The sequence below is a fragment of the Dasypus novemcinctus genome, chromosome 3 (genome assembly GCF_030445035.2).
Source record: "Dasypus novemcinctus isolate mDasNov1 chromosome 3, mDasNov1.1.hap2, whole genome shotgun sequence".
NCBI lineage: Eukaryota > Metazoa > Chordata > Mammalia > Cingulata > Dasypodidae > Dasypus > Dasypus novemcinctus.
In genome coordinates, this window is record NC_080675.1 from 11,812,092 (window position 1) to 11,833,944 (window position 21,853).

The following is a 21,853-nucleotide window of genomic DNA, read 5'->3' on the forward strand; positions in this document are numbered from 1 at the left end:
CACATGGGAAGCCCAGGGTTCAAACCCCGGGCCTCCTGACCCATGTGGAGCTGGCCCATGCGCAGTGCTGATGCACGCAAGGAGTGCCCTGCCACTCGGGTGTCCCCTGTGTAGGGGAGCCCCATACACAAGGAGTGCGCCCTGTAAAGAGAGCCGCCCAGCATGAAAAAAAGTGCAGCCTGCTCAGGAATGGCGCCACACACTTGGAGAGCTGACGCAGCAAGATGATGCAACAAAAAGAGACACAGATTCTGGGTGCAGCTGACAAGAATATAAGTGGACACAGAAGAACATACAGTGAATGGACAGAACAGATAGCCGGGGGCGGTGTGGAGGTGGGGGGGGAGGAGAGAAATAAATAAAAAATAAATCTTTTAAAAAAACCATTTTTATGTATTTCTTAACAATTATATGTGTGTATATATACACACATTTTAACAATTATATATCTCTTTATAAAATTATAGTTATTCTGTAAATTTAGTTTTATATGTTACTTTTTCATGTAACATTGTGAGCATTTTCCAGTGGGAAATCCACAGGTGAAAAAGACTTAACTAAGCCATGCTATTTTTGTTGTATAAATGTATCACAAATTAATAATTATTATTAAATAGAAGCTTCCAGGTTTGAGCTGTTAGATGAACATTCTTATACATAAAATTGTGTCCACCTTTTTTATATTACCTAGGGGTGTTTCCTAGGAGAATTACAGAGAAACCATAAGATTTTTTATGGGTCTTGGTAGGTATTGCCAAATTTGTGTCAGAAAATGTATGCCAGGATTGTTTTCGAAAGCTTTTCTGATTTGGTAGAAAATGTATTACGTTTTCATTTCTTTTATTACTAGTAAGAATAAACAGCTAAGAATGTTTATGGAAAATATTTGTTCATGTCCTTTGCTTTTTTTTGCATAGGGTTTCAATATTTTTTGTTAATTTACACAAGTTCATTGTTTGTTGGGGATCCCAACTTTGTTACTTTAAAAACCATTGTGTTTGCTTTAAATTGAATTTGTTTTTGATTGTTTTTCAAGAGTGTTCGTCTGGATTTTCACTAGTGTTTATTAAAGAGATTTCTGAATTTTTACCATTATTTAGTAATTTACAGAAACATGGGACCATAGTATGTGTTAGAGACACAAGGTTTGATTAAATATAAATTCTGACTTGGGTTGAAAAAAGTGAAAACTATAATTTTTAATTATGTCTTTACTGTATTTCTTTTTCTTAATTATAATCATTCTAGAATATTTGCCATTCTGGTTATCATATTTCATGAAAGCATGAAAGATTTGATGAAAACAGAAATGATTGAGAGTTGGGAGAACTTTCCTTATAAGAATACATTAAAAATACACTAAAAATAATATTTACAAATGCTAAAAATTTCAAATATGTGGAAAAGGATGAAATTAATGATAAAAGTTTACCCCTATTGCCATCTGGCATCCCTGTTTCTACTTCTGAGAGATAATCATTATTGAGTCTAAGTATTTTGAATATCATTGTTCCTCATTCTGGTTGATACCTAAGAGATGAAAGTCTAAGCCTAAAGAAACAAAACAAAAACCGTGGGATAATGACAGAATCTCTTCACAAAATTCTTCTCAATCTTAGGCCATCAGTCTCTGAGACCTGCTGCAGGTGAGCTTAGTACAGGTAACAGTGAGGGCCCCTTTAGGAAGGCCTGGTGTATCTGAGTGGGCATATGAACTGAAATAGGAAGTCTCTTCTTTGGTTTAGATCTGTAAATGAATCAGGATGCTCTAGTGACATTTTAAAAATGAAGCAAAAGTTTTTGGAAAGTCTTTATGATTTAACTGAAAGAACCTTCAGAGTAGAGTCCTGAGTATTTTGGCTTGGACAAATCATTTACTCTTTGAGCCTTCATTTCCTTCATCCTCCTCCATGTGTGAGAGTTAAATTAGAGAGTAAATGCTTAGAATGTAGTAAGTGCTCAATTTGTATTTCTCCTTTTCACCCTTCTCCCTTTGGCTTTTGAAAACATTTTTAATACCTTATTGCTTTATAAAAAATAGTGTATGTTTACTATGAAGAAATTAGTAATATGGAAAAGTAATAACTAAAAATAACCTAAACTCCTACCCTACTGCTAACATTTTGGCATATTTTCTTAGTATATATTCTCTTTTTCTTGTTTTTTGAAGAAAAATTTTAAAAAACTGTGTTTTCACTATTGCTAGGCATTGACAGCTTTTGTTTCTGATCTTAAAGATATACTTCTCAGCCATGTGAAATTGTGGTAGATTGTGGACCATTTACTGACAGAAGTGGACTTTATGAAAGACTGCTGATGGAATTAGAAGAAGCACTTACTTTTATCAATGACTGTAACATATCTGTACATTCAAAAGAAAGAGATTCTACTTTAATATCTAAACAGGTAAGCATATAGAAAGTAAGTATAGTCAGTGTAATAAAAGGCTTCTGTTTACATTTAATATTGAAATGGAAGTATGCTTCTAAAGAGGCTGTTGTCTAAAAAGTTTATTTTAGATGTGTCTTCCTTTCTTTTTGGACATTTTATATGAAGCATATCATTATCATTCGGTTGAATTTACTGTTGCCTGACAGACATTTCATTATTAAGTATAGACCTCCCTGATTTAGGGACTTGAGTTAGGATTCATGTCATGCATATTTACATATAAGAAGCATGTCCTTTCTTTCTCTTCTTTCTCTTTTTTTGGTCAGATGAGTTACTTCCCTTGGACTAAATGAGTTCTTCTATTCTTTGCTAGTATTTGTAACTGAATAAGAACCTGTTGTCCCTGAGTGTCACAGCTTTGATTAGTGGCTTCCAATAGAAATGCAAATTATGAGCCCACTGTAGACCTGTTGCATCAGAAGCTCTGGGAGGCAACCTGGGTGTTGACAAGCCTTCCAAGTGATGCTGATGCATAGGACTTTGCAGCCATTTTTGAGCATTACTATTGTACTATAAAATGGGTCTTAATTTATTTCCTGCTGTTTTTTTTCTGGAGCACCCATGTCCAGACTTTCTCAGCCTTTGAGATCTCATGTCCATGTTCAGCCAAGTATGTCTTTTGCTTACCTGCAAAACTGGCCATTCCTCATTCATAGCCTGGTTATGGCTTTACATTCTGCTTTGAACTAGGGTGGTAAGGTGTGGCACTCTGGGAAGGCTTCAAGATCAGAAAGTTAAGGAGCCTGAGGATCTGTTGGTGTTGTTTTCATTGAAATGATAATAGAGCACAGTTGTACTATGGTTTTAGAACAGTGTAACCATTGCAGTCGGAAGATACTGGGTGTAGACTGGCCAGAAATCATCCACAGTTCCTACCTAGGTTTTCTATTTTTATTTTCATTTTTATGGAGGTACTGGGGATTGAACCCAGTACCTCATACATGGGAAGCAGGTACTTAACCACTGAGCTACATCTACTCTCCTCTAGTCTTTTTTTTTTTTCAGATTTATTTTTATTTTATTTCTCCCCCCACCCCCTGGTTGTCTGTTCTCTGTGTCCATTCACTGTGTGCTCTTCTGTGACTGCTTCTATACTTATCAGTGGCACTGGGAATCTATGTTTCTTTTTGTTGTGTCATCTTGCTGTGTCAGCTGTCTGTGTGCGGCACCATTCCTGGGCAGGCTGCATTTTCTTTCATGCTGGGCAGCTATCCTTACGGGGTACACCCCTTGTGTGTGGGGCTCCCCTATGTAGAAAACACCCTGCATGGCACGGCACTCCTTTTGCACATCAGTACTTCGCATGGGCCAGCTCCACATGGGTCAAGGAGGCCCGGGGTTTGAACTGCGGACCTCCCATGTGGTAGGTGGATACCCTATCCATTGGGCCAAGTCCGCTTCCCTAGTTTTTTCTTTTAATATTCATTATCATGCCATATATTTATAAAATCAGAGGATATTGTCTATAGGTCAAGTTCAAGGAACATTGTTTTGTTTATCTTTGGTACTTAAAATTACTCTGCTACATAATTCCTTCCATAATCAGCCTAAAAATCAGTGATTTGATTGTAGTTCTAAATAATTAAAGATCTAAAATTAAGTTTTATTACCTTATATGATTGCGTTTTATTTCCATTATTTGAATATTTTTACCAGCCTGGGGTGTGTGGGGATGGTTCTGGGCATATATATATATATGAAAAAGTAAAGCTTGTAAAGACTACTGGCCCCTCTTCCCAACCTTAGAAAATTACCTCAGTATTGCTATTAGTGGGGTAAATTTATTTTGAAGGGGCAATTTCAGGACAACTTAAATCCCAGTTAAAACTCAATTGAAAATGCTACATGATTATTGCTTAGCATTTGGCTTTTTTCATTTTTTTTAGATATTATCAGACTGTCGTGCAGTATTGGTAGTTCTGGGACCCTGGTGTGCAGATAAGGTAGCTGGAATGATGGTAAGAGAACTACAGAAATATATCAAGCATGAGCAAGAAGAGCTGCACAGGAAATTTTTATTGTTTACAGACACTTTCCTAAGGAAAATACATGCACTATGTGAAGAGCACTTCTCACCTGCCTCACTTGACCTGAAATTTGTAACTCCAAAAGTAATAAAACTGCTTGAAATCTTACGCAAATATAAACCATATGAGCGACAGCAGTTTGAAAGCGTTGAGTGGTATAATAATAGGAATCAGGATAATTATGTGTCTTGGAGTGATTCTGAAGATGATGATGAGGATGAAGAAATTGAAGAAAAAGAGAAGCCAGAGACAAATTTTCCTTCTCCATTTACTAATATTTTATGTGGAATTATTTTTGTGGAGAGAAGATATACAGCAGTTGTCTTAAACAGGTAACTCTGTAAGATTAATATTTGTTGCTGTAGAAGAACAAAGCAGATTTTATTTTGTGAAGTAACATGCTGTGATAGCTGTAAGAGCTAGGATAAGAGTTATGTAAGTGTCCTTTTCTTGATACCATCATAATTCATAATTCATCATAATTCATATATATATATATAAAAAATAGTTTTCCCCAAAGGCTGGTTTTGACTTGGCTTAGATTTTTTTCCTTAAAGGATGTTAATCCATCCTAATCCATCTGAACTAGAGAGTAAGTATAGAAAAATTAAGTTACATTAAAGTAAAGCATTCCTTGTTTTGTATTCAGCTCAGAAACTTCAGTTCAGATATTTAGTAACCTTTTGCCATGTGTTCGGTATTAAGCATTTCACACCAATTTTTTTTCTCCACCCCTTAATTTTACGATAAATGTTATCTGAGTATTATTGTGGCTAATTCTTTTATGTTAACTTTTGTTCCTTACAAAGTATGTTGATTCAAATTTGCAAGTCTGCAGTAGAAAAGGTTTAGAACAATAACTGGATTTGTCGTTTTGATTGGTTCATAGACTATCTGTTAAAATATTCCGAATCAAAAGAATATTAGGGAAGAATTCTGAGAATACTAGCAAAGCTGATGGTGATTCCAAATTTAGGTTGTGGATTCCAGCTCATACCCCCTTCATTTAGACTCAGCCGAAGAGCTCTACTTCAAATTTGTATCAAATGGTCACTCCAATATATGGTCTTTTTGATTGGTAGATATTATTTTCTGACATAAAGCATCCTTATTTTGTACTTAGGGCAGTCTACTTTTTTTTGAGATTGAATAATTGGCCAAAGTTGGTCACTAAGAACTTTTCTGTAAGTAGTGATCTCTGAGTAAAAATTAAGCTTTTCCTGAGGTAATTTGGGATTTTTTTTTTTCCCTTAACTACTGCTGAATGTTTAGGGGCTTTAAAAATTTTTTTGAGTAATGAGAAATTGGGCTCTGGGTATTGGGAGGGGTGGTCATCTGGCAGTTTTCACTCGGGTAATTTTCATAGTCATTGGGCCTGATCCTTCTGATGAATATGAAATAACTTTAGGTAGTGAATTACGTTTAAATCAGAAGTTTAAGATTGGAAAGGATCTTGTTGTCTAATCTAACCTATTTGTTTTTACAAAAAAGAGAAAGGGCCTTAGAAGGAAAAGTGATTTGCTCTAGGTTAAATTGCCAGTCAGTGACAGGAAGAATTCTAGAATTCTGATATCCTAGCTCCTAGTTTCTAGTTCTTTCTTTAGTTATAATGCTCCCAGGTATCACAGAACACTAAAAACCAGTGCTTTACAACAGTGGTAAGAATGCCAGGAGACAGATCAGGGGAAGCATGACTGTTGAGAGATTATTTCTTCTTTTAGAAAAAGGGAGAGGCATTTCAGGGGTCAGAAAATTTAATGGCAGAGTTCTTAGTCTAGTTATAGAAATTCCCCTTCTCAACATCCAAGATGGTATAAGAATTGAATAAATTTTCTGGGGCTTGAAGAGAAGAAATGGGATTTTATTTTCTTTATTCTACATGTATTTCTGTGTGCAGATGTGCCAGTTTTCATTGCAGGAATGTTAGCCTGAAAAGGTTTATTCCAAATCAGTCAGGTACTTCCTGTTCACTTTGAGGATCAGATTAATTGTGATCAACTTTCATAACATGTGGCTAGAATTTAGTGTTGTATGGTGAATCAAGAGTGGTCTGAGGGTTGACTTTATAGGCAGCTAATTAAATGTACAATAGAGGTCTTGTTCCAGTAAGTTTTTTAATAAGCTTAGAAAAACTTCCTGAAGTCCACTTTCTTTCCTTCCATCAGTTTAATGGGAGGAACAATTTCATGGGAGTATAACCTTTTGCAACATACAGGTTTTTTTTTTTTTTCCTCTACTCTCCTAATTAAAAAGTAAGTCACAACTACTTTTATATGTAAGTGTAGGTACAGTTTTATGTTTGCAGTTTCACTTTTACCTTATATTTATATAGGATTTTATAGTTTATAAGTTAACTTTATTTTCTTTTAACTTTTACAACACTCCATGGAGGTCGTTGTCTGTATCATATTACAGATGAGGAAACCAAGACTCAGTTTGGTCCTCCCCAAATCATAGATATTAATGGCAGAAAATGGCTTCCAGTCTCCAAGAATAGTGTTTTGTGTGATGTTGGTATTGGACAAACCTCAGTTCACATCCTATCTCTTCTAGACCCATTTGTTCCTAATAAACTTCACTTTGGAATAATTTTAGATGTATAGAAAAGTTGCAAAGATAGAGTACAAAGAGTTCCAGTGTACTTCTCACCCATTTTCTTCTATTAACATCTTCATTACCATGAGATGTTTGTCAAAACTATAAAACCAACATTGGTATGTTACTATTACCTAAACTCCAGACTTTATTTGGATTTTGTTAATTTTTCCATCAATGTCCTCTTTCCATTCCAGGGTACCATATTGCATTTAGTTGTCATGTTTCTCAAAGTCTCCTCTGGTCTGTTATAATTTCTCCTCCTTTGCTTGTTTCTGGTGACCTTGACAGTCTTGAGGAGTACTGGTCAGATATTTTGTAGAATGCCCCTCAGTTTGGATTTGTCTGATCATTTTTCAGTATTAGATGGAGATTACAGGTTTTTGGAAAGAAAACCACAAAAGCGAAAGGCCCTTGTTATCACCTTATATCAGGGGGTTTACAGTGTTGACATGCACACACTGGGGATTTAAAATGTCGTTGTGGGGAGCAGATGTGCCTCAAGTGGTTAAGCCCCATTTCCCACATGGGAGGTCCCAGGTTTGATCTCCTAAAATTGAAAAAAAACAAACAACAAGCGAAATAAAAGGGAAAAGCCAACTCAGGGGAGTTGATGTGGCTTAGTGGTTGAGTGCTGGCTTCCCACTTATGAGATCCCTGATTCAATCCCTGGCCCCGGTACCACCAAAAAATAAAAAAGTCATCACTTGGCTAAGGTAGCGGTTGCCAGGTCTTTCCACTGTAATGTGACTGCTTTTCCCTTCTTCTCTTCTTTGGAATCATGTCACTAAGTCTAGCCCATTTAGGGTGGGCAGAAGCTTGGAGGAGGAAGAGATTGATCTCCACTAGAGAGGGATGTATCTACATGTATTATTTGGAATTCTCTGTAAGGAAGACTTGTCTTTTTCCCTCTATTTATCTATATTTATTGAATTATCTATATCAGTATGGACTCATGTTGATTTTATACCTTGAGTTATAAGGTTCACATGAGACAATATATGTAAAAAATGACTGTTTCATCACCTAGCACAGAGTTGGTACTAATTTCTTGTGTTCTTTATGTACATAAGTGGCGGATATGGGTACTGTGAAAATTTTTCTGTTAAGATCAGAGAGGAATTACATTTGATTTTCTCACATTGATAAGAAAATAAATAGAAGGTATAAGGAATACTAGTAAATGTACTGTTGATAACATACTTCATATATCTGGTAGAGATTTCAGATGATATATTTGTGCCTTTGAGTTTCTTTCCCCTTACCTAGCATGTTTATCAAATAACACTTCTCAGTAGTAAGTACATTTATTCCTTTCCTGATTAACCATTCCTACTTTCTAGTTTTGGTCATGCTATTTGACCAAAATAGCAGTGTAACTGAGGGTGCAATGTACATGTACACACAAGCATCAGAGCAGTGCCCCCCCACAGCGTGACCTGCCCGCTGGTCAGTGCTGACCCTCAGATAGTTCCCTCAACTCTGCGGGGAGCTCGGTACTGAAATTGGGAGTGAATATTTAGAAATGTTTATAGCAATTTGAATTTTCCTGTCGAGTATAAAAGAGTTTAGAACTTGAATTTGTTTTTTTAAGGAGGTATCAGAGATCGAATCCAGGACTTTGTACATGGAAAACAGGAGCTCAACCAGTTGAGCTATATCTTTTCCTGGCACTTGAATTATAATGCCTTTTTTTTTTCATTTTTTGTCTTTATTTTTTTAATATTACATTCAAAAAATATGAAGTCCCCATATACCCCCACCCCCCTCCCCCCATTCCTCCCCCCATAACAACAATCTCCTCCATCATCATGAGACATTCATTGCATTGGGTGAATACATCTCTGAGCACCGCTGCACCTCATGGTCATTTTTAAAAATCATTTTGTTAGTAATTCATTTTTATGGAATTTTACAAAAATACTGGTCTCCAATGGATAGGAAATACAAAAACAAAACAAAACAGGTTCTGAGCACTACACACCAGAGAACAACATGGTTTATCAAACAGCTTGCTTGTGGTAGAACAACTTGGATAAATTCAGTGGAGTAATCCAAGGAAACAGATGAGGCTTCTTTCTTACCAAGTCTGTGGCACATGAAATCTTTATGTAGTTGGTGGCATTCACTTGCAAAATCCCCGAGGATAGTAGCAGATACTTGTTTTCCCTGAGACCTGTTGCTTTGTCTTGGGCACAGAGATAGGCTCCCCTTAAATCATCCATTGGAAGGGATAATTTTTTCCTCTCTAAACTTTATCATCATATGTAGCATAAATACATACAGGTGTGTAGCTTTTAATTATATCCTACGGAGATTTTGGTTATTAATGTGTGTCTTCTCTTCAGTTCTCTATAGTTTTGATGTGGATTTCAGTAAGGAGAAATACATTTATTCTTAGTGCTTCCATATATCAGCTAATTCAAGTCTGCCAGATTGAACTTTTTGGCAAAATAAAACATTCTTTGCCTAATTAGGAATAATTGGGAATGCATTATTTTTTTTACTTCTATTATATTCAAATTAGTGCTTCTTTATACTAAAATTTGAAAGTATATCATTCCTAAGATAACTTGTTTCATAATTTTGATTTTTGGCCATGCTCTTTGTATGTAACACTGCTTTCTGTTACCAGCATCATATGTTTGTTTTAATAATTAAACAGACCTTGGAATATAGTAAGGAAGTTTTTGATTTTGCACATTTTAACTAGACCTGTAGAACAGATGCAAAGTTAAACTAGACTTGCAAGTGTTTTACTGATTGGAGACAGAAAGATATTCTAGATGACCACTCAAGGCTTCTTCCAGCTCTTTGATATTAGTCTGTTTCATGTATCTGGAAAAAAAAATTAAAGAATGGATTAACTTTAAAAAATGCAATTTTCTATTAGGAATTTATACTATGTTGTATGACTTCAGAAGAACCATATGGAATCACTTAAGTCAGGTGTGGAACCATTTATCCTCTGTGCTGAGTTTTTGAGTGTGGCTATTTCCAAAATAGCTGTAATGGCAACACTAACTGTTAACCTTCTGTGCCCATGTAATGTGATCCCATCCTGTAGCTATTTTCCATTTCTTTGCCAGAAGACCAGCTTTAGATTACTAGCACTTTGGGAGCAGACAGGACAAGGGAGGGACAAAGCTCTTTCTCTTTCACTGACAGAATAGGGTGAGGAATTCTGCATTGCTGTGCTAAAGTTAGTTTTCTATTATGCAGAGATTTGGTGAGCAGTCAGTGGCCTGGAGACAGGAAAGTATTGGGAATTGAGGTGCTTTGAGATGCTTTTCAATAGATGGAGGCATTTCTTTCCCAAGAGCTCTACTCACAGTGATACAGGGTATTGGAATAAGACTAAAAGAAATAGTTATACTTCTTTTTCATATACAGCTGGAACTCCTTTATTAAATATAGAGTGGCAAAAAGGTTCCTTCACAGTAGAAGTTCTCCCTTTGGGGCAGTGTAAGAGAGAAGGTCATGGCTGCTGCTTCAAGCTGAGTGTATGTTTTAGAGAAGTGCATTGAGCTGCTCAATGCTTTTTTCATGATAAAGTCCTGTCCCAAAACCAAGGGCTATGAGGATACATGTTTCTCTGCCTAGCTTTTTCCTTTACTGAGCCATGTCTTCAAATCATCACCTATTAGGAAGTTTGAGGTAATGTGACCCTTTCATTTGTCAGTGTAAATCAACCCTGTACTTTGGTGTTATAAATGCTTGACCCACAGATCTACGGGCTGAGAGTGGAAGTGATGTCTGTTTAACCTAGTTGAAAAAAGTACCAAGAACATTTTCTTAGGTATAAATGCACAGAATACATTTATTTCCATTTTATGGGAGACCTTACAAACAAAAGCTTAAACTTTCTTTTCCCCTCAGAAATGTTTAACTTCCAAATGTATATAATTTTCTTAGATTGATAAAGGAAGCTGGCAAACAAGATCAAGAGCTGGCTTATATCAGCAGCAATTTTATAACTGGACATGGCATTGGAAAGAATCAGCCTCGTAACAAACAGATGGAAGCAGAATTCAGAAAACAGGAAGAGGTAACTTAAGTTAAAATAATTGCACAGTAATAATTTTCATAACATATACAGACAAGGTCTGCCCATAGGAACTCCCTTTTTTCATAGTTCTCCAGCATTGATTTGTTCATACATAGAACAGCTGTCTCCTATGAAATGACTTTGTAGTGAATCATATGCTCAAAATTATAATAGCTGTCTGGTAAATCAATATTGTGTCTTAATTGTCATCAGGCATTTCATTTCCTTTATAGGATTGATGGCACACAATTACATTTCATAGTAAAATGGAGCTTATATAACCATAATTCCTGTTCAGACTATGAGGCAACAAACTGAAATCTTTTCTCTGAAAGTGTTTTCTTTATATTTCATTCTAAGTCCTACCTTGCTTGAATACTTTAAAAATAAAATAGCACTGTATTTTATAGATTTTAGCTTAATTTTTTTTCATGCTTTTTAAGATCTTACTATGGAGAACAGCTGTGTAAAGATACTAAAACCTAAGGTGGGATTCTGGCTCACAAACAAAATCCTTTTATTTATAATTTATTTACTTTAAAATTAATAAGTGATGAATAATTATGAAGAATTCATGTTGGAATTATTTTCCAAATCGTAACTTTTTTTAAAAAAGATTTATTTATTTATCCCTCCCCGCCCTTTGTTGTTTGTGGTTGCTGTCTGCACTTTCTTTCCATTTGCTGTGTTCTTTCTGTGTCTGCTCGTCTTCTCTTTAGGAGGCACCAGGAACCAAACCTGGGACCTCCCATGTAGAAGTAAGGTGTTCATTCACCTCAGCCACTTTAGGCTTCACTTGATTTGTTGTGTCTCTCATTGTCTTTCCTCTTTGTGTCTCATTTGTTGTATCATCTTGCTGTGTCAGCTCTGCACCTGCCCACTGTACCAGCTTGCCTTCTCTGGGAGGTACTGGGAACTGAACCTGAGATCTCCCATGTGGTAGGCGGAAGCCCAATTGCTTGAGCCATATCCGCTTCCCTGTAACTTTTTGATAATATTCCACACATGAAGAGACTAATAGCCAGAGTCTGATAAATCTGACATTGAATACATCAACTTATTTCATTATTTTAACTTATTGAGGATGGGAAAATGATGTATATTTTAAAATCTAGTATGAGAAAAAATTTTGCTTTATTTTTTCACTATCGTTTAATTTCTTATATTGAGAATTTCTCAAGGTGCCAGATAAGTAATGACTAACTTGTAACTTTTAATTCCTACTGGTTTATGGACTTTAGTGAAAGCTTTTTGACAACTTTTAAGGGATGTTGGTGTAGTAGCACATATATAAGTGGTATTATGAAGGGTCAGGATGTCAACAGGACTCCAGAAGTGGATTCTTTTGGTCACATACTTGACTCGATCTACTGTGGTCATCAAAGAAGGTCATCTTTATTTTTTTTAACAGTGTTTTGTAGTTTTCTGTGTACAAGTCCTTTACATCCTTGGTCAGGTTTATTATTTTAGTTGCTATTGTGAATGGAATTTTTTTCTTCTTCTAGTTGTTTATTATTTGTGAATAGAAACACTACTGGTTTTTGGGTGTTGATCTTATATCCTGCCACTTCGCTGAATACATGTATTAGCTCCAGGAGCTTTGTTGTGAAATTTTCAGGATTTTCTGTATATAGAATCATATCCTTTGCAAATAGGGAAGGTTTACTTCTTCCTTTCCAATTTGGATGCCTTTTATATCTTTTTCTTGCCTAACTGCTCTGTCAAGAACTTCCAGTCCAGTGAATAACAGTGGTGATAGTGGGAACAGTGGTGACAGTGGGCATCCTTTCTTGTTCTTTATCTTAACGGGAAAGCTTTCAGTATTTCACTGTTAAGTAGGATGCTAGCTGTGGAATTTTCTTAAATGCCCTTTGTAATCTTGAGGATGTTTCCTTTAATTTCTAGTGTTTTAAACATTTCTATCAAGAGGGAGTGCTGGGTTTTGTCAAATGCCTTTTTGGCATCAACTGAGATGATCCTGTGATTGTTTTTCTTCATGCTGTTAGTGATGAATGACATTAACTGATTTTCTTATGTTGAGCCAATCTGGCATTCCAGGAATAAATCCCACTTGATCATGGTGTATAATGCTTTTAATATGCTATTGGATTCAGTTTGCTGGTATATATCAAGGGTTTTTGCATCTGTGTTCATAAGCGTTATTGACTGTAATTTTCTTTTCTTGTATGTTTTTCTGGTTTTGGTGTAAAGGTGATGTTGGCTTCATAGAATTGAATTAGGAAATGTTGCTTCCTCTTCAATTTTTTTTGAAGAGTTTGAGCAGAATTGGAGTTATGTCATCTTGGAATGTTTGGTAGAATTCCCCTGTCTAACCATCTGGTTCTGGGCTTTTCTTTCTTGGGAGGTTTTGGATTACTGGTTCAGTCTCTTCACTATTAATTATTTTGCTTAATGAGATCTTCTGTTGCTTCTTGTGTCAATGTAGATAATTTGTGTATTCCTAAGAATTTGTCCATTTCATCTAGGTTATCTCATTTATTGCTGTGTAGTTAGCTGTTCATGGTATTGTATTAAAGTCCTTTGGATTTCATCCAGAGTCAGTAGTAATGTCCATTTTTCATTTCTGATTTTTGTTATCTATATCATCTCTTTTGTTTGTCATTCTAGTTAAAGGTTTTCCAATTTTGCTTATCTTTTCACCAAACCAACATTTTGTTTTGTTGCTTATTTTTGTTATTGTTGTTCTATTTAATTTATCTTCACTCTTAACTTTTATTTCCTTCGTTCTGCTTGTTTATGAGTTTAATTTGTTCTTTTTTTCCTAGTCTTCCAGTTTTGAAGTTAGGTTTCTGATTCGAAGTCTTTCTTCTTTTTTTAATGTAACCATAGAGCTATACATATCCCTCTCAGTATGCCTTTGCTGCATCCCGTAAGTTTTGGTGGGTTGTATTTTCACTTTCATTCACCTCAAGAATATTTTCTTATTTCACTTCTGATTTCCTCTTTCAACCTTTGGTGGTTTGAGTGTGTTGTTTAATTTCCACATATTTGTGAATTTTCTTTTTCTTCCTCTGTTGTTGATTTCTGCCTTCATTCTGTTGTGGTTGGAGAATATACATTGTATTATATCAGTATTTTTGAATTTATTGCCGCTTGTTTTGTAACCCAACATTTGGTCTATCCTGGAGAATATACACTTGAGAAGAATGTGTATTTTTTTTCTGGGTGCAGTGTCTATATATGTCTGTTAAGTCTAGATGCTGTAGTGCCTCATTAAGTCCTCTTCTTCCTTATTGATCTTCTGAGTAGAAGTTCTGTCCATTATTGAGAACGGGTACATTAAAGTCTCCTACTATTAATGTGGAACCACCAATTTCTCCCTTCAAATCTGTCAATATTTTCTTCATATATTTTGGGGCTCTGCTGTTAGGTGCATATATATTTATAATTGTTTCATCTTCCTGTTGAGTTGTCCTCTTTATCAGTATATAATGATGATGGTATAGTCACCCCAGCTCTCCTTTGGTTACTACTTGCATGGTGTATTTTTTTCTAATCTACTTGTATCTTTGAATTTATGGTGAGTGTCTTGCAAACAGCATATAGTTGGGCTGTGTTTTTTCTTCCATTCTGCCAATCTGCCTTTTGAACCACTGTCTACTGTCTTTTCCTTTCAATCTGAAGCACTTCCTTTAACATTGCTTGTAAGGCGGGTCTAGTGGTGATGAACTCCGTCAGCTTTTATCTGGAAATGTCTTTAGCTTTGTCTCATTTTTGAAAGAAAGTCTTTGCCAGATATTAAGTCCTTGACTGGCAGTTGTTTTTTTACCACACTTTAAGTATTTCAACCCACTGCCTCATGGTTTCTGATGAGAAACTGGCACTCAGTCTATTTGGAACTTCCTTGTATGTAACATGTTACTTTTCTCCTGTAGCTTTCAGAGCTCTCTCCTTGTCCTTGTCACTTTTGATAGTGTGATCAGTATATGATGGAGTGTAGTTTCCTTTGTGTTTATCCTGTTTGGTGTTCTCTGGGCTTCTTGGATGTGTATATTCATATCTTTTGCTCAGTTTGGGAAGTTTTCCATTATTATTTCTTCAAATATTCCTTTTCCCCTTTTCTCTCTTCTCCTTCTGGGATTCCTGTAATGCGTATATAGCCTAAGATATCTCTAGGACTCCATCAAGTGCACCAATATACGCATTACAGGAATTTGGTGCACTTGATGGAGTCCTAGAGATATCTTAGGCTATTTTTCTTTTTCTTTTTTTTTTTTTTTACATTTAATTTTTAAAAATTAATTTATTGAAGTTTATCACTCATACATAAACAGGAAGTATATAATAATAGTTGTGAACTTACAAAACAAACATATATAACACCATACAGGGCTTTCATAACTCACCCTACCACCAATAACTTGCATTGTTGTTAAACCTTTTTAACTAATGATTAAAGAGCATTTTCAAAATATTACTACTAACCAAAGTATTTTTCCCCCAACCAACTCTATTATTATCTTTATATCATTTATATGTGAACATACATAAAGAATTAAGTGTATAATAAATGTTCTGAACTTGCAAAGCAAACATGTATAACATCATACAGGCGTCCCATACATACATCAACCCTTCACCAACACCTTGCATTGTCATGAGATGTTTGTTAGAAATGATGAAAGAATATTGTCAAAATCTTACTACTGATCATAGTCCTAATCATAGTCCTTGTCATACATTTGGTGTGTTTTTCCGCAACCCACCCTATTATTATTTTTTAAATATATTTTTTAGGATAGAAGTTGTAAGCTTATAAAATAATCATGCACATATGCAGAATTCCCAAACAACACCCCTCCATAATCACACCACACTGTGGTGGAATATTTGCTACAGATAAGATAGTATCATCTGATTGTTACCATGTCCAGAGTGTACATTTGGCTCACATTTTCATACTTCCTCATTAGCAACACAGTACATCTTTTGCATAGATGCAAGAATATTATATTATTACTATTAACCATAGTCCATAGGTCACTCCAGCTGTAGGTTTCCCATGCTTCTCTACATTCCCAACACCCTGCAGTAGTGATACACATTTGCTCTAGCTCACAAAGGACACTCTTGCATCTATATCATCATCTACAATTCTCATCCATCTCTTGGTTTACTTTGCTATTCAGTTCCTAGCTTATTCTCTAGCATTCTGCCAATTGACATTTACATACGTAGACTACCATTTTCATTCACATCCCCATTTATAAACTAGCTGTTACTAACTGTGTGTTACCATCTACTCTATCCATTTCCACACTTTTACAGCAAAGCTAATTAAAACTTTTTTTTTTAAGATTTTATTTATTTCTTCCCCCCCCCCCCCCCCCCGCATGTTCTTCTTTGTCCGCTTCTGTTGTTGTCAGCGACACGGGAATCTGTGTTTCTTTTTTGTTGTGTCATCTTGTTGTGTTAGTTCTCTGTGTGAGCGGCACCATTCCTGGGCAGGCTGAACTTCCTTTCGCGCTGGACAGCTTATGGGGCACACTCCTTGCTTGTGGGGTTCCCCTACGCGGGGACACCCCTGTGTGGCAGGGCACTCCTTGCGCGCATCAGCACTGCGCATGGGCCAGCTCCACACGGGTCCAGAAGGCCCGGGGTTTGAACCGTGGACCTCCCATGTGGTAGATGGATGCCCTAAACACTGGGACAAGTCCACTTCCCCTAATTAAAACTTCTACATACATTATAAATGTCAGTAGTTTACTCAGTCCTCCTCTTACCTCCTTTAAGAATCCATCACCTACCACCAGGTCTTGAAGATATTTTCCTACAATTTCTTCTAGAAGTTTATGGTTCTTTTATTTTTAGGATTTTGATCCATTTTGAGTCAATTTTTGGAGAAGGTGTGAGATATAGGGGTCCTCTTTCCTTCTTTTGGCTATGGATATCCAATTCTTCCAGTACTGTTTGTCGAATGGATTGTTCTGCCCAAGCTGTGTGAGTTTGACAGGCTAGCCAAAAATCACTTGACCATACATGTGAGGGTCTGTTTCTGAATCATAAATTTGGTTCCATTGGTCTATCGTGTCTGTCTTTAGGCCAGTATCATGCTATTTTTACCACTATAGTTAGGTAATAAGATTTAAAGTCTGGAGATGAAGGTTCGCTTTTCCATTTTATGATATTTCTGGCTATTCAGGACCCCTTACCCTTCCAAATAAATTTGATAATCGTGTTTTCAATTTTTTTTTTGGTGGAATTTTTATCTGGACTGCATTGAATCTGTATATCAGTTTGAGTAGAATTGACATCTTAATGATATTTAGTCCTCCAATCCATGAGCATAGAATGTTCTTTCAGTTATTCAGGCCTTTTTAAATTTCTTTTAACATCAAGTAGCAGTTTTCTGAATACAAGTGCTTTACATCATTGGTTAAGTTTATTCCTGACTATTTGAGTTTTATCTGTCATGTTTTATTTTCACCACTTTTGACATGTTTAGTTACTTTTATTGATATAATCTTCATTTCTAAACTCTCTCCCAGGCCTCTCTCTCCTATCTTTTCTTTTTAGGCTCTAGCACACCCTTTAGTATTCCCTGAAAATCTGGTCTCTTGCTTAGAAATTCTCTCAGTTTCTGTTTATCTGTGAATAGTCTAATCTCACCCTCATTTTTAAAAGACAGTCTTGCTGGGTATAAGATTCTTGGCTGGAAGTTTTTCTCTCATAGTATCTTAAACATATCAGACCACTGTCTTCTTGCCTTCATGGTTTCTGGTGAGAAATCAGCACTTAATCTTATTGGAGGTCCCTTATATGTTATGTATTGCTTTTCTCTTGCTGCTCTCAAAATTCTCTCTTTGTCTTTGGCATTAGACATTCTGATGAGTATGTGTCTCCGAGTTGGTCTATTTTGGAATTTTTCTGATGGGAGTATGTTGTGCTTCTTGGACAGGGATATCTATGTCCTTCAATAGGGTTGGGAAATTTTCTACCATTATTTCTTCAAATATTCCTTCTGCCCCTTTTCCCTTCTCTTCTCCTTCTAGGACACTGTGACACGTATGTTTGCATGTCTTTTGCTGTCATTTAGTTCCCTGAGTCCTTGTTCAAATTTTTCCATTCTTTTCTTCGTCTTTTTTTTGTATGTTCACTTTCAGAGGCCATTTCTTCAAGTTCACCAATCCTTTCTTCTGCCTTCTCAAATCTGCTATTATATGATTCCAATGTTTTTAAAATTTCATTTATTGCACCTTTCATTCCTGTAAGATCTGCTGTTTTTCTATGTATGCTTTCAAATTCTTCTTTGTGCTTATCCAGTTTCGTCTTAATATCCTTAATCTGTTTAACCATCTCATTGACTTTATTAAGGAGATTTGTTTGAACATCCATGATTAGTTCTTAACTCCTTTATGTCCTCTGGAGGCTTATCTTGTTTCTTTAACTGGGCCATAGCTTCATGCTTCTTGGTGTGGATTGTAATTTTTTGTTGGTGTCTTTGCATCTAGCTTACTAGAGTGTTTATTCTGGGTGCGGCGTTTCTCTTTTTTCTCCCTTGCTAGTTGTGCAGTAGGAGCCAAGCATGTAGTTGGAGCCATGGAGGCTCAAGCTGCCCTCATTGCACCAGAGAACAATGAAACTTCTTCCAACTTTCTCCTTTGCCAGGGGTAGGGATAGAGTCACAGCTGTGTGGAATAATCCAAGTGCAGGCCTAGACTGTAGTTGCCCAGAGAGACGGATGAAGCTTCATGCCCCTTTCTCCCCTGCCTGTGGCAGGTATGGAACTGCAGATGTGAGCAGTTCTGTGCAGTGTGGGTCCAAGATGACCGCAGTTGTCCCTGTAGACTTCTGATTTTCAGTCTGTGCCAGCCAAAGTTAACCGCAGTTACCTGGATAGACTGGTGCAGGGCCTGCCAGCCTCCTCCCTGCCAGAGGTGGGGCTGAAGCTTAGGCTAGGGCTGCAGGCCGATCTGTGTGAAAAAAACTGGTTCCTATCATCCCTGAGATTTTCGGTCAGCCGGCTTCCCCTTAGGCTGGGGGTGGAGTCAAAATGGTGGCTGCTGGCCTCTTTCTGACTTGGGCTGGTTCACACCCCAGCTGTTCCCAGGTTATATCTTAACCAGCCGAGTCTATCAATCAGCAGCCAAAATCAGCAGCCAACTGTCTCTTCCCTGTTTTTGGGAAATGGAGCTTCTAATTCCAGTCACAGAATAGCTCCTGGGGTGGCTCGAGCCTCCTGAGTAGGATAATCACTGGCCTGCGCGGCTTGGCCGGCCATTTCCCGGAGAGGCTGGCGCAGGTTCCCCAGCTTTCTCCCTGGAGGTGGGGCTGGGGCCTAGGCTGGAGCTGCAGTATGATCTGGATGGAAAGAAGCTGGTCCCCACCAGCGCTGGGATTCTCAGTCCTCCCCGCTTCCCCTAGTACCAGGCGCATTTTAAGATGGCGGCTTCCAGCCTCTTTCTGACTTGGAGAGTCTCAAACTTAGCTGTTCTCAGGATTATACTTTAGCCCGCTGAATTTTATTCCTCAGTAGCTGAAATTGGTGCCCAACCACCTCTTCCTCCCCTGTTTTTGGGAAGTGGAGCTTTCAATTTCAGCCACGGAACAGCTCCCGAGGCGGCTTGTGCCTCCAGTGGAGGATGGGCACCGGCCTCCGGGACGTGGAGCGCTCTACTTACGAGTCTTCTCTGCAGATGGGCAACCTCTTCCTTTCTGTTTCTTCAAGGATGTTGTGGAATGCTCTTCTGGCCTCCTGGAGCCCCCAAACAGGTGCTTCAGCTAACTCCAGAGAGCTCTGGGTGTTTACTAACTACCATGTAGCAGGAGCTGACTCCAGGAGCTCCTTACTCCGCTGCCATCTTGCTGGTTCTCCTATTTTTTTGCCTTTAATATTTCCCATTTTCTTTTTCTTCCTCAGCCTGACTTATTTCAAGTGTCTCATCTTCAAGTTTGCCAATTCTTCTGCCAGCTCCAGTCTGCTCTTGAAACCTTCCAGGGCATTTTGTATTGCTATTATTGTGGTCTTCAACTCCAATAGTTCTGTTTGGTTCCTTTTTAAAGTTCTTGTGTCTCTTTAATAAGACTCCCACATCAGTGAGCTAGCCAGGGGCTGGACCCCACATTGGCCTGCTGGGGATGGTTGCTGGTAGCTGCCATGCAGATACTGTAATTTATAAGCCTCCTTTTTCCGCTCTTCCCTGGATGCTGTATAATGTTCTACTGGCTGCTGGGGTTTCAAATTAGTTGTTTCTTACAGTCCCTGCTATTAAATAGTTGTTTTGGTGGAAGGACTGAGTCCTTGGAGCCCCCTACTCCATCATCTTCTCATGATCTCAACTTAGCCCTTTGATTTTTAAGTTACATTCAGTTGGGAACTACCATTATTAAATCAAAGTTTGTTTGCCCATGTGTCCATGCATCCCAAGTTTTCTGTGATACAGTCTTCTTCTGTAACATGGCCTTAAAAAATGAAGCATGTCCAGAGTATGTGTCAGTAATGACAGTTGTCGCTTATTTTTACTATATTGTTTTCTTTGGAAATTATTCAGTGTGTTACTCTGAATTCTGTAATGCGCATGATTATGATGAAATTTAGATCTGCTTCTTAAAATAGTTTTTCCTGGTGGATTTTTTTTCAGGTTCTTAGGAAATTTCGAGCACATGAAACCAACCTGCTTATTGCAACAAGTATTGTAGAAGAGGGTGTTGATATACCAAAATGCAACTTGGTGGTTCGTTTTGATTTGCCCACAGAATATCGATCCTATGTTCAGTCTAAGGGAAGAGCAAGGGCACCAATCTCTAATTATGTCATGTTAGCAGACACTGACAAAATAAAAAGCTTTGAAGAAGACCTGAAAACTTACAAAGCTATTGAAAAGGTAAGATTAAAAAATAAATGACATCTTTAAGTTATCACTGTTTGTGTACATAGAAATAGATAAAGGTTTTATCTACAGAGAATTGTCTCGACAAGGGTGTGCAGTGTGTACATTATTAGGAAGTTGAGAATCATTACAGACAAAGACCCAGCAATATTTTACAAACTGTTTGAAAGCCCACAATAAAATCACAGTGAAATGGTCATACAGATTATTGGGCAAGATTGCCTGGGAAAGTGTTCTGTTAATGTGGACTGTGTAGTGGCTGCTGGTTGCTTGTATTATGGAGTGACATAGTCCCTATGCTCATGAAAGACTCCAACAGTCACATATGTATATGTGTGTGTGTGTGTGCATGTGGAGGTGTGTGCAGGTGTGTAGGTGTAGGGTATAGTACAGTGTAATCCTGTATGGTGAGTGTCTCTTTGGGATTCCTTAGGAGAAATTTTCTGCAGCAAGAGAGTTTGGGGTACTGAAATATGTTTAAGGGAAATGGATGTTTCATGTGAAGAAAGTCTTTTTCTACAGGTACAGAGGTGGGCAGCTAAACCTATGGGAAGGAAGACATGTGTTCTAATCATAAGTTCTGATTTTAAAATGTTCAGATCTTGAGAAACAAGTGTTCCAAGTCAGTTGATGCTAGTGAGACTGACGTTGAGCCTGTGGTGGATGATGATGATGATGTTTTCCCACCATATGTGTTGAGGCCTGATGATGGTGGTCCAAGAGTCACAATCAACACAGCCATTGGACACATCAATAGGTATGGCATCAAATAATTTACATGGAAAACCTTTGTAATGTATGTCTAAACCTCTAAGTATTTTATTTTTATTTTTATTTTTTTATTTTTTATTTATTTTTTTTATTTTTATTTTTTTTATTTT

At 37.2% G+C, this 21,853-nt stretch overlaps 1 protein-coding gene across 2 annotated transcripts in view; it reads left to right on the forward strand.

Annotated features, from left to right (window-relative positions):
• Positions 1 to 21,853, forward strand: part of DICER1 (dicer 1, ribonuclease III) — a 100,046-nt gene that overhangs the window by 39,651 nt on the left and 38,542 nt on the right. For both annotated transcript variants that reach the window (XM_071213716.1, XM_071213714.1), the window contains exons 9-13: positions 2,238 to 2,406; positions 4,338 to 4,810; positions 10,989 to 11,121; positions 20,724 to 20,966; positions 21,572 to 21,729. In XM_071213716.1, the coding sequence (XP_071069817.1) occupies positions 2,238 to 2,406; positions 4,338 to 4,810; positions 10,989 to 11,121; positions 20,724 to 20,966; positions 21,572 to 21,729 (1,176 nt within the window). The remainder of the gene's footprint in view (positions 1 to 2,237; positions 2,407 to 4,337; positions 4,811 to 10,988; positions 11,122 to 20,723; positions 20,967 to 21,571; positions 21,730 to 21,853) is intronic.